Source organism: Anabrus simplex, chromosome 2 (genome assembly GCF_040414725.1).
Source record: "Anabrus simplex isolate iqAnaSimp1 chromosome 2, ASM4041472v1, whole genome shotgun sequence".
NCBI lineage: Eukaryota > Metazoa > Arthropoda > Insecta > Orthoptera > Tettigoniidae > Anabrus > Anabrus simplex.
In genome coordinates this window covers 573,436,135-573,449,808 of record NC_090266.1, presented here as the reverse complement: position 1 = coordinate 573,449,808, position 13,674 = coordinate 573,436,135, and the positions used below count along the sequence as shown (strand labels likewise).

Here is a 13,674-nt window from a genome sequence, read left to right as displayed (position 1 = left end):
TAACATAAATATTGTCAGCTGAGAACATTCATGAAGAGCTTTTCCACAGAGACAGCATCCTGAAATTACATTTTGTTTGCTGTCAGTTTATCTCCAAGGTGCTGGAACATGATAAAATATTGCTGGTTTGCAAGCGGGTGTACAAGCTGACCTGAAATCCGTGCCGGTGGGCTCTCAGGAGCACATGAGCACGTGAACACCTAGTTTTAATACATATTTACGCATTTGTGGATAATTTAGAACTTTCCTTTTTTTCAACCTGATTTTGACAATCGATCATAAGCATTAGACTTATGTCGAAGCTCCGTTAAGTTGACAGTTGTTCGTTTTGACTCAGTGCAACAAGCACACTGGATATTGCACTGTTGTGCTGAAGACTATACGCATGCGCAAAGCAGATGACGTCATGTTTTATGCACAGATATTCCCATGAGCGAGGAGCACCGTAAGGTACGTGCCTTGTCGTCTAGTGCCACCCTCAAACCAGTGGCAGTATTACAGTTGACTGCAAGGGTCTGCCACCTCCCCTATTATGGTTAGCTACAGCCTCCCAGGAGCTACTATTGTATTACATTACCAGCATATTTTACTAGTAATTCTGAATAGGTATTTTCTAGCTCGTTGTGAACAGGTATTTGTAATCGCGGGAAGACGTTTGCTTTACCTTGTGACTGGAAAATCTTTACAAGTGAAATTAATTTGATTGTTGCATTTTGCTTCTGTGTTTGTACGGTTTATGTGAACATGGCATTCTTTCTGTAAGTGGAAATTAATTCAGTTCAGGTAATTTTAACCACCGATATATTAACCTATCAGGATAAGTTAGAAATTAAAAAGCTTGGACCGGACAGACCAGATTTGATTATCGAAAAAGTTACAAAAACTGACAAACACAAATATAGGCGTAAGTTTGAGAGCAGTGTACGAAACACGCAAGTGGCTGTGTGGATGTAGATCTAAGAATGTGCTTTTTTTGTTTGCCCTGTTTATTGTTCAACAAAGAAAGAAGTGTAAATAAATAAATATGAAAATTCTCATGCACACAAGAGCGGGTATTAAATTCTCTATGCTAGGCGGTGTCAATATCACCACGCAGCTGGATTCCGCTTACCGTGAATCGATTACGAAACATAATGAGCAAGTCGATGTAAATAGGTATATACTGTCCAGATTAATCGACTGTGTTAAGTTTATAGTACCAATATAAATGGTCCGTGATTGGACATTATAAATTTTCCAGGTAACTCGTTCCTGGTTGTCAGCGTTTCGCCCCAGTGTGCTAAGTTGGGCTCATCAGTTGGTAAATAGCACACCCACCAAACGCATGGCTAGTGCATACCGTGGAGGCCACTGCATAGGCTACTTGCAGCCACTGGCAGTGCCAATGCACTAAGAGAGACTTTGTCTTATTACCGAAAATTGATGCCTGCCTGGCCATCAGATGATTCAGATGATGATTCCTATAGGGAACCTGAATTACTTGTCCCAAATGAGTAAATTTATAATACCAATATAAATGTTATGCAGTTAAAGTGAAAGAACATATTTCAGAATTCCAAAGACATGTTGAGAAAGTCAGGGATTGCACCACAGACTTGGACACCGATATATCCTCCAATGATCAACTTGCTCAAAAGAGGTGAAAATCCTCAGATTGTTCAGTAGCTGCTAAAGAAGTATGTGATGTAATAACTGTTCACATGGAAGAATGATTTTCATTCCATTCTCACCGACTTCTAGTCTGGTTGATGTACGTGTATTTGGTACCCGTTCAGACTTTTCCAGAAAGAGAACTAAATACAGTGGCGCATATATATCCCTGCCTAAAAAAGATGCAGCTGAAGACTGAACTAGAAATATTGTATACGAGAAATTACTTTCAGAAAGCTGATGGGGCTGTTTCCATGTTGCAGTTTCTGCTTGTCAATGAACTAGACAGGGACACATTTCCACACAAGTATGTCAATTACTCCGAATTGTCACAACCCCAATGACAACAGCGGAGCCAGAGAGGTGTTTTTCTACTTTGAAACGAATTGTTTCGAGTAGTGCTGTCTATAATTTGCGAGATGAGAATCACTAACATGTAATACAGTAGATCCCTGATTAACCGAGATAACGTGGAGACTTTTGGAGTCAATTTGAAAACAATAATTTTAAAAAATTGACTGGTAAATGCGGTACACATGATTTCTATGCTTCTCGTCACCCAGGTGAACTTTGTGCTATTTAAAAACCAAGAATAGTGCTCGCATCCTTCAATATTTGCAGTGTAGTAAAGTTATTATGAATTTTACTTTTGTTCTACACTAACAGATTAGTCTCGTATAAAATTTATCCTCGGTTACAGGGGTTCTACCATATTATGTGTGAAGAAGGAACCGTAGCTAAAAGGAACTTCTAGTGAAATGATTTATGTACCTATGTTATGAACAAAAATGTTGTGAATCCCCTAAAACATTTGTCACGAACTGCCACTGCCTGAAATCATAGTGCCTGTGAAATATTGCCTGGAAACAAAGGAACATCATGGCAAAAAAGCAGTTATGCATTGTGCATGTTGAAAAAAGATTGAGCGTTTTCACCAACATTGGTTACATTGCTTTCCTTTTATCACTGATTGAAACCATATGTTGGTAGCAAGACATTATATCTTGCATCTTCCTGGTCAGTGTCTTCAAACTTAGTGCCATTCCACTAAAAGCTGGGATGTCCATTTTCACAACATGCTGAGTTGCTATTTCAGGCTTATTGCTTTGATTTCAGGTTCTGGCAGGTTAAACTGGCAGCTAATATTTTGGATATAGCCTTATGTATGGTACATCGCTCCTGCCAGTAAAAAGGCAAACTCGTGTCCTCATCCCGAAATGGTGCAGCTCTTTTCAAGCACACCCCCTATGAAGGTGAGCTGTATGTACCATTCCAACCACACACCAGCCCTCCTGCCACTCTTAAATTCCTGGCAGTACCGGGAATCGAACCTGGGCCTCCAAGGACAGCAGCTAATAACACTAACTGTTACACTACGGAGGCGGACGCTCCTGCCAGTGGAATTTCAAGATAGGTTTTAGCATGAAATGTGTGATACTTCCCTTATAACTGGAAATGCAAATGGATGACTGAAAAGAAAAGATGAGAAATGTGTGGCAGTGATGAAATTGGTGAATTATTCTTATATTTGAAAATATAGAGGAAAAAACCCACTTTACTGCTTTCAAAAATTATTTATGATTTATCTAGTTTTCCAACATAATATTAAACATACATACATACATACATACATACATACATACATACTGCGCCCGTATAGACAAGTCGGAGAACAAGAGACACCCCAGGGGCGCTCAGTTCGAACATGATCTGACTGGCTGAATAAATACTAATGGCAGGATTAAACAGTAGGTTCGGAAATAAGAAATAATCAATATTGAATTGGAATTATGACATGGTTTATTAAAAAAAAGAATACTTTTGCCATCCTGATTATCTCTGATTATGGAAAATGATCGCTACGTTAAAATTAAATTACTGATGATTCTTGACATGACATAAAAATAATTCAAACAAATGAGATTTATGAACATGTTGTTTTTCATCGTTATAATTTAACAGTATTAAATTTTGAATCTTGAGAAATGAGTTGATGGGTCTAGTTCATTGAACAATCTGAAAAATACATTGAATTTTAATGGAGTGTTTGGAATATAAAATATTTAAAATTTACAAAATCTACTTCTTCTCATAATAAATTTTTAGTGAAGTTACGTTCTTAAAATATTCATTACCATTACATGTATCTTGAAAATATTTTAGAAATGAAGTAAAAATTAAATCGAGACGTCGAGTATATCTGCTCTAAATTATTCTCACTTATCTCCTAATGAGAACTAATATCAAACGTTATCGTTAAGTGGTCATTTGTAAAGAATCTAAATTATTAATCCTCAAGAACCAATCAAATCAAAACTTTATCGACGTTGAAATGCTGTTAAAAATCGTGAATTATATGTAACTAAAATATCGCGGATTATACCATCTGTCAACACAACACGTACATCTGAAATTTACAATACATAACTACTGACTAGAAAATCTGACTAATTCTACAAACTATCTACAGGAAAAATTCTAAAGAAGAAATATTTACATTATAGGATTTCATTCTGAGGTATCACTGAAAATATGAAGTCTCCATGTGCTTAAGAATTTGTGCGATTAAAGTGAGTTCACCTGGTATCGAACTATAGTCTGATCAGGATATTTATCTGAGAATCTAATCCAAATTTAATCACTTTCCAATAAGATTCACACAAACATTCGTGGCTTTGAATAAATGATTTCCTTAACTTGCAACAGGATAAGCTTATTCTTAAAAATTAAGACAGAATTCTGGAGTATGCCTATTGACATATTCTTATCATCATCAGAAGACTTTATCAAAGCGACTACAATTTAGCATTCTCGATGAACTATCATCTATTCCTTCTACCATCAATATCACGTATTAAAAATATTGTCGCACAAAACACATAATAATTCACTATCAGACGACTCTTATCACATATATTAATTCACCAGAAATTCATAGTACAATTACAACTTTACGACGACTAATATTCTCCATAACTATATCACAAAACGCGTAGTCAGAAAATCACTTAAGAACATGCTATTGTCCAAGAACAAGTCTTACTTGCATTAAATTTGTCTCGATGGTTAAATATACTATTCAGAATTATATATCTCTACTCACGTACTCCTAATAAATCCATGATCTTATTCCAGAATTAAAATATACCATTCAGAATTATACATCTCTACTCACGTACTCCTAATAAATCCATGATCTTATTCCAGAATTAACATCCTGATGACATACTACAATTACGAGGTACGAATGTAAGTCCAAATGTCACCAAAATATCGAAAAATATAGGGAAAATATTATCTCAATAAATTCTTCCGACACAGATTAACTCGCTAATGCAGTAACATTAATTAAATAAGAAAGGATGGTTATGATAATACATGGATAAACTTCCGATGATCCATCATTATAGAACTCTGTAACACGTGGTTAGGAATATGACTCAAGTACACGAACTAAACTTCAGGTCTTAACTTGAACATTTGGCCACAATTAATGAACTAACATGAGGAATAAATCTACTGCTAGACTAAGAGACCACACCAAAAGGATAGAGAAAGAAATTGCTACAAAGAGCAGATATAAATAAAGACGTTGTCGACTTAACTTATACTGTAGGCTTCATGTTGAGCTTCGGACATCCTCAATTGAACAGTCTAGGGTTGAAATCTCTGCATTTCTCCTCCGTTGGTGATGGTCTGTAGATTTAGCAGTTCATGATGAAATATGGGTAGAATCCAATATGAAATCCCATCTCCTTGCGATGTAAGCTGTAGAGGTCCTCTTCAACTCCACACTTCCAGATGATTTTGCTGAAACTTGTACAGAATAAATTAGAGAAAGTTCTAGGCACAATCCTGTGAAATTGTCATTAAAAACACACGTACTTTTATTATCTTCATCCATTCGACATCTGTTGGTTGAGTACACCTAATCGTGGTAGTAGAGACTAGCACAATTTGCCAAGTAGGAGCCAGATAAAATCTTTTGTTAGCCCTGCGCCCCCCCCCCCCCCGCTGCAAACTTTTCGGCTCCTGCAGTGAACATCTAAGAGTACCGGCTTGTAAAGTACCCTGTAGTCAATATTTGCTCTTTCAAGGTCTTAAAAGGTTTGTCTTCTTGAATGAAAATACAGTAGTTGAGTAATCCGAATGATAAAGCTTCACCTAAAATAAAAATAAGAATTTAATGGGGGTAGCACAAACCTGCAACCTTATGGTAAAACCGCCCCTGTTTTCAAGATATTAGTGGTGACAGACTCTTATCTCATTCAGCCAGGTGTTGTGGCGAGCTGAAGTCATTTTGTTTTATTTGAATTTTCACCCTCTGCAGTGAAGTGTGTGTGCAAGATCACGTGATATGCTGGCCTGGCTCAAAGCTAAACTTGTGTCATTCGAGTGTGCGCGAGGTGGAACATTCTCTGAAGCAAGTGAACCAATGAAGAGAAGTAATTGTGTAGAAAAAACGCCAATCGTAATGTTTCTAAAAGCCACGCCTCCAACCTCGAGGATATTTAAACCCGGTGATACTTCCTAAACCTTCCTTTTTTTTCTTCGAGATATTCTGGAAATATTCACCGAGAGAGCCATGTTAAGTTTCGTGTGAAGTGTGATACATTTATTCTGGTCCGGCTCGGACTTTTCGTAATTTTCGTTTGTCGCTTTCAGCTTGTGCTCGCTTCGTTCAGAAGAGGACTACAGACCCAGGATTGAATGACAGTACTAGCTTTACAATGTCATCTATAATTCCAAGAGAATCACTTCAGTTAACGTGGGCTTCAACATCAACTACGAACATGTGGCACTAAACATGTAAGCTTTGCCAGCATCGAAGGAAAGACATGAAGGGCAAAGGAACCTAGCAGACTGCAAATGGGAATCTAGTTTAATCATGAAAGTGGACATTTAATATTTTTTGTTTAAAATAATGCAGCTGGTATTATGCTTAAAGATGATCCTTTATGGATATATTATTAGGATGGATCGGTTATCCAAAGAATAGGAGTTCTTCCCTTTATTTAATTTTTGCGCAGCCAGAAGTTCCTTCAATTTCTCACATTGCCTAAGGCTTAAAACTAGTCATAGTTTCTGCAGTCAGCCATGAGAGAGAAAGTTGGATTTGATAAACCTGACATATTATATGTAAAGATAAGCTCTGAAATACAATTGTAGACCAAGAAATTATGAAATTAATATTTTCTGAGTTCATTGTGTTAATATCATATATTATGATGCTGTGATTTAAGGGCCATAGATTGGTTTAATGACACAATACATATGGGTTGGAAGACCTGTTTCTATTGCTTTTTTTTTTTACCTACCACAGTAATGGAGTTGGCTAAAAGACATTTTCTTTCTTTCTTTCTTTCTGTCTTTCTTTCATTCTTTCTTTCTTTCATTCTTTATTTCTTTCTTTCTTTCTTGTTTCAGGTTTCAAAGAACTCCCTGCAAATGGTGCTCTCCTGCTGTACATTTCTGCTGATGGTTGTTTTTCTGCTATGAAGCATCCAGAAGATAGTAAGTACTTTGCAAAATTTAGGCAATATTGTCTTGCTTCCTTGGCATTCAAGAAGATTTTTCCTTTATTCTTGGCTTTATCAACTAAGGGGATTGACTAGCTATGGCAGTGAGGTGTGTTCAGCTTATTTGGATGGACATGGGTTAATTTCCCATTATGTATGTTCAGTCTTCAGCCCTAAGGCTGGTTGGATCCTCAACAGCTCTGCCATCAGCTGTCACAGATGGCCTAGGCATCACTGAAGAGGTGTACTAGGGAAATGAGGAGTGAGGTAGTTTCCTGTTGCTTTCCTCACCAAGCCAGAAGTTGCTATTACATATCAGTATGCCAAGCCCACTGAAATGCATGCACCTACCGACCCTATGAGCAACATTTTCACACCATTCATAGCAGGGACTGGCTGCAGAAGGAATGGCATTACTAGTATCGCTCATACCTCAGTCACTTTCATATTGTCAAAGTCAAGGATAAGACAGAGACAGATCAATGAAAGTAACAAAATTGCTCTAGCCCATACCAGAAGACATAGTGCACTGTAAACACTAGGTCCTGCCAGCAAAGGCATAATTTCCCATTACTGAGTCAAAAAATTTAGGTACGAGAATTCCTCTTCTAGGCTGTGTTCTTTTCCTCTACACAGATACCAAGTTGTTTACTAAGAACGAAAATCTACATGGGCACTCTGTAGTTACAAACATATATGTATAGGGTGGAGGGTACTATTGCACAAAATTAACTCAAGTAATAGGTCTTGGGGAGAGCATCACAATGTTGCAAATTTCAGGTCTGTAGCTGAATTTGAATGCAGCAGCTGGCAGTAGCTACTGATGAGTCTGCTAGGGTATGTGGGCAAGTGTTTAAACCAGCCACAGTCTGATGGTGTATCTTCAAGGTCGAGCATCCACTGTCGACAAAAACAATAACATCCATATCCCATTTCCAGAGTAACCACTAACATTAGTGCGTTGACAGAGTTTAGTGATGGTATGGGGCATAACTTTACATTCATTAAGTTTAAAGTATAATGAAAGCTCAGTAAGTACTCAGCAATATCAGTTTTAAGCATAATACGGCCTATTCCAATGATGATGATCCCTGCCCCTTGTTTGTTCCCTGAAGGTGAAAATGGGAAATCACACTATCGTCAAGACAGCTGGCAGTGGGATTCAAACCGCTCGCCATCAGATCACAGTAAACTCACCAGAATGTCATGCCACTGACCACTGTGCCATAGAGTTCGGGTTGGTCATCCCATTAATCTATATATATAAAATAAGAGTTTTGTCTGTACATTGCTCAAAATTTGAAAAGAATGGTATTTCTATATCGGTCATGTCCACAGTAACAAGAAAATGCATTTTTTACTTTTCCATAATTTCTGTCTGTCTGTCTGTCTGTCTGTCTGTCTGTCTGTATGTATGTATGTACACGCATCACGAGAAAACGGCTGAAGAGAATGTAATGAAAATCGGAATGTAAAGTCGGGCGATGAACCGCTACAATCTAGGCTATAAATTATTTTAATCACGCTGAGTGAAATGGTAGTTTAGGGGAAGGCCTGAAATTTTATTCTCAAATATTTATTTTATTAGTGGTCATATCTTCACGAAAATTGGTATGCAAAGTCGGGGAATAGGTCGCTATAATCTTGGCTATCAATGTTATTACACTGAGTGAAATGATAGTTCAGGGGAAGGACTGAAATGTAATCTATATATAAAATAAGTGTTTTGCCCGTGCATTGCTGTGAATTTGAAATGAATGATATTTCTGTATCTGTCATGTCCACAGTAACAAGGAAATACATTTTTTACTTTTCCATAATTTCTGTATGTATGTATGTATGTATGTGTGTACACGCATCAATAGAAAACGGCTGAAGAGAATTTAATGAAAATCGGTATGTAACGTCGGGTGATGAACCACTGCAATCTAGGCTACTAATTATTTTATGCACGTTGAGTGAAATGGTAGTTTAGGGGAAGGCCTGAAATGTAATTCTCAAATAAGTTATTTATGTTATTAGTGGTCGTATCGATAAATACTACATAACTAACATAACTTTAGTTATGTCTTAAGTTAGTAGTAGTTATGTAAGAAGTTATTAAATTTCCGATCACTTATGTCTTATACATTGTTACCGTACCGCATATAATCAGAGATATTCATGAATTTGGATTTTTGTTACTAAGTCCATATCACACCGAGTCACGAGAAAATGAGTAAACAGAATTTAGTGAAAATCGGTATGTAAATTCTGAGAATAAGGAACTACAGTCTACGATATAAATATTTTTGTAAGACACCCTAATATCACAGAGTCGAAAGAAAACTAATGTGAAGGCCTGCAATATAGAAAGCACATAAACTTTATCAACAATAACATTACATTGACCATTGTATGTTGTGATGTGCTTTTTGTCTTCTGTTTCCTCTCATCCCCGATAGATAGGATTACTGCAGCGTACCAAGGTTTTTTAAATTTGCTTGACGTCGCACCGACACAGGTAGGTCTTATGGCGACGATGGGATAGGAAATGAATAGTGGTGTGAAGGAAGCGGCCTTGGCTTTAAGATACAGCCTGGTGTGACTGGTGTGAAAATGGGAAACCACGGAATACCATCTTCGGGGTTGCCGGCAGTGGGGTTCGAATCCACTATCTCCCGGATGCAAGGTCACAGCTGCACGCCCCTAACCACACAGGCAACTCGCCTGGTTGTACCGACTGTAACAGCCTGCCTGTATATTGGCGGGAAGTAGCTGGGGAGTAAGATAACTTTCTTCTTTAGCATGCCATTCCTCTGGTTCATACATTTTATGATATATCTGGTACGTAACACACTGGTTCATCATAGTATTCGAGCTATTCAGTCCCTACTCTGAGGCACTGATTGGAATGAGTAGTGTGCATATTTAACGGAATAATGACAGAGGAGTGTTCAGGGCAGTCTGCGACCTGGTTATTCCAGCTTTGGAACTTAGGACTCTTAGATCGGCACCGTAGTACTGTTCGTTGAAAGTGAGAAAGTGTGCGGTTTTTCATTTGATCAAATATTTTATATGATAACATTGCTTTCAATCGCTACATTCCTACTGACGTTTTTGTAATGACCTATGTTGACTTCAGTTAGGAAAGCCACCAAGTCAGTCTTTCTGAGAATCCCGTAGCGAAGCACGGGTACATCAGCTAGTAAATACTATAACGAGAACACAATTGCCCCGCTGCATAGCTGAATGGCTAGCATATTCGTCTTCCGTCCCTGAAGCTGCAGGTTTGATTCATTCGGGCCAGAAATCATTATATTAACAAGTGCATTCCTATAGTTCGAGGACTGGATGTTTCTGCAGTCTGCAACACCTGTACCCAGCGTACAACAAAAGTCAACACTTCCTGCTGCCACCACCACTACCACCGCATGAACTTGCAGCATTTCTCTAATTATTGGCATCAAGAAGGACATACAGCCGTAACACTCTGCTAAATCTCCTACAACCCTTGACTCTCCAGGAAAAACGGAATAAGATAGGGTGTCATAGAAACATTTCCAGTGGCATCGTTCACCTCTTCTCACCAAGGCAGTCTAGGTTTGAGTCCTGGTCAATGCATGTGGGATTTCTGAAAGGAAATATCGCATCCAGTGGGTTGGATTCCTCACAAAAATGGAGGTCCTGTCGATTATGATCACAAAAGTAAAGGTTATGTAAAAGTCTAAGTGTAAGTTTATTTTTTTTTATAGAAAAAAATTGGTCATGGGATATGGTGCACATTGTTACAGCAGGTGTTCAAAATGTCTGCCATTGGCAGTAATACATGCTCGGCTCCTTCAGAGGAAATTCTCTTGAACCCGCCTTTGTATTTTGTGGTTTTTACTGATGTCCTGAGCAGTTTCCGAGACATGTTCCCAGAGCTCTTGCAAGGTCTCCACTTCTGTACATTATGCCTTAGATTTCATGCACCCCCAAGGGAAGTAACCTAAGGGGTTTAGATTGGGGCATCTTGCAAGCTAACGAATAGGGCCCAAACACCCAATTCTTCATTGCAGATAGGTGACGGCACACTGTGTTGGTAATGTGCAGGGTTGCTCCATCATGTAGGAAACCACGTGTCAACGGGTATGGAGTGGAACATCCTGTGGTGGTGGTGGTGGTGGTGGTGGTGGTGGTGGTGGTAGAATACCTTACAGAAACTGCAGATAAGGTACGCCAATTATTCCTGTAAGGAATTTCATCTTGGCTGCTTGGATTCTGCTTTCATCACGTTTTGTTGTTGTTCATGTGTCTACCGCATATGTCAATATTGGTGTGTAATACATTGAGCCTTGAATATTCTAGTATTCCACACTATACTTCTTACATATTGGTACAAAGAATTGGCTTGTTGGGTTCTCCTTCCAATTTCTTCATTATTTTTCTATTTTCTGCAAATATACTCTCCAAATATTTGAAGCTTTTCACAACTTCGAATGGTCTTCCATTTACTTCAGTATTCTCTCTTCCTTCTTGATTACCTCTCATCATCACAACTCTTCTCCACATTTATTTTAATTCCATATTCCTCTATCTCTCGATTCCAGACAGTAACTTGTACTTCCATTTCATTCTCTCACCATATTACTATGTCATCTGCAAAGAGTGATGCCTTTGTCTCTTTGCTTCCTATTTTTTGTTGTACACTCTTGTGGATTTCTTCTGTGACTGTGATGAAGAGTAGAGGGGATAGTACACTTTCTTGCTGAAGTCCTGTTTCTATATTGAACCAGTTTGTTTGTCCTTTCTTAGCCTTCACACTACTTCCACACTTTTCATACATGGCTTTGAATCTTTGTACTTCTGTTTCTTTATCACTGCATCCCAGACCAGTTGCCGTGGTACACTGTCATGTCTTCTCAATATCTATAAAAATTTCATCACTGAATCCTTCCTGAATTCACATCTTTTTTTCCATCATATTCCTTAATGGAAAAATTAGATCAAAATTTGATATATCTCTTCTAAATCCCTATTCCTTCTTCCTCCATTTCTTTTTCTACTTTCATCCTCAGTCTCCTCTCAAATATTCGCTCAAAGATCTTTGGTACATGTGAAATGAGGATGATTCCTTATAGTTGCTACATTCTCTCTTGTCACCCTTCTTGAATACCTGGAATCTCAGACCCTTCCTCCAGTCTTCTGGTACTTCCTTTTTTCTTTCATATCACTTGAAATAATCTATATATCCAATGTAACTTTCCTGGTTCTGCTGCCTTTTATCATCTCTGTAGCCACCTCATCCACACCTGATGTTGTGCCTCTTCTCATCTGTTTCCAACATTGTTATATCTTCATTTTGGTTTTCTTCCTCCATTTTTTCTTCATGTTCATCCTTATTCTCCAGGTCTTTGCATTTGATATTAAGTAAGCTAGCAAAATACTCCTCCCATCACTGGAGAATATCCTCTCTTTCCTTCTGTTTAATTTCTTTTAACCAATCCATTGGAGAAGAGAAGAAACCAGCTCAAGCTTAGGAAATTGCTTATATCTCCAGGAACCAGCCCAACCACGATGTGATGGTGCTGCCAGCTGGCTGGTGCAAGCTTCCTAGTATTCACGCTGGGAAATAAGCAAGCCCAGTGATTCACAAGGTCAAGTCATGATGAGCTCAAAGATCTTGGCCACATTAGTGATTAATCTATCACCGCCATAACACCTATCTGTGCCAGTGCGGCGTAAAGTCACTCGTAAAAAAAACAAAACTGAAAAGTGACAAATCTATTTGTTTTTGCCTCTTTTTTTATACTAATGTAGGCTTTAATATTACACATGATGTAAATTTATATGCAATTTTTTAATAATGTATAATTATGTGTAATTGACCCTCTGTATAACTAAGCAAGTTTGAAAAATCTGTAAATTGAATTTTACTTGTTTTATGCACTAAAAAATTCAGAACACATGTCTTCAGTTGAATGTGGTTAGATGATCATCGAACATACATATCCTCAGTGAAGTCGAGATTAAAATAAGAAAATAAGTCAAATACTTTAAAAGAAAATAGTGCTGTGAAGGGTGGAGTATGGGAATGATTTTATGTTATTGATAACAAGAGACAGAAAACAGAATTTGTACAATGCAAAATAGCACAGTGCCTCTTACGAAGCTCAAATACCAGCACATTAGCAAGGCATAATGGCACTCGCTCTTCGAGTCAGATGAGTGCTTCATGCAGTAGAGTTATTCCTATCTGTATAAAACATAAAATAAAAGAGACTTGTGTTAAAATGTGTTCCTTAAACCTACACTCTTTCATTGTTGTCAGGTACTGTCTTTCAAGTGGTAAAACAAGAATTAATGTACGAAATGACTTTAGTAAAGTAACTGCGTCTGAGGTGTTGCTGCACTGGATAACGTTTTCGTGGCGAAGTCATGAAGTGGCCGATGATATTTGTCACTCGGTAATACCGGACGTTCATGATGCAATGCAGTGTTTATTCTTGTGCTGCAACTACAGACATGTGGATGGATGATTACA

The 13,674-nt window shown here is 37.9% G+C and overlaps 1 protein-coding gene across 2 annotated transcripts in view; it reads left to right on the top strand.

Annotated features, from left to right (window-relative positions):
* The window catches only part of LOC136864231 (protein SCAI), a 286,500-nt gene that overhangs the window by 117,901 nt on the left and 154,925 nt on the right, over positions 1–13,674 (top strand). For both annotated transcript variants that reach the window (XM_067140962.2, XM_067140961.2), the window contains one exon: positions 7,078–7,164. In XM_067140962.2, coding sequence (XP_066997063.1) covers positions 7,078–7,164 — 87 coding nt within the window. The remainder of the gene's footprint in view (positions 1–7,077; positions 7,165–13,674) is intronic.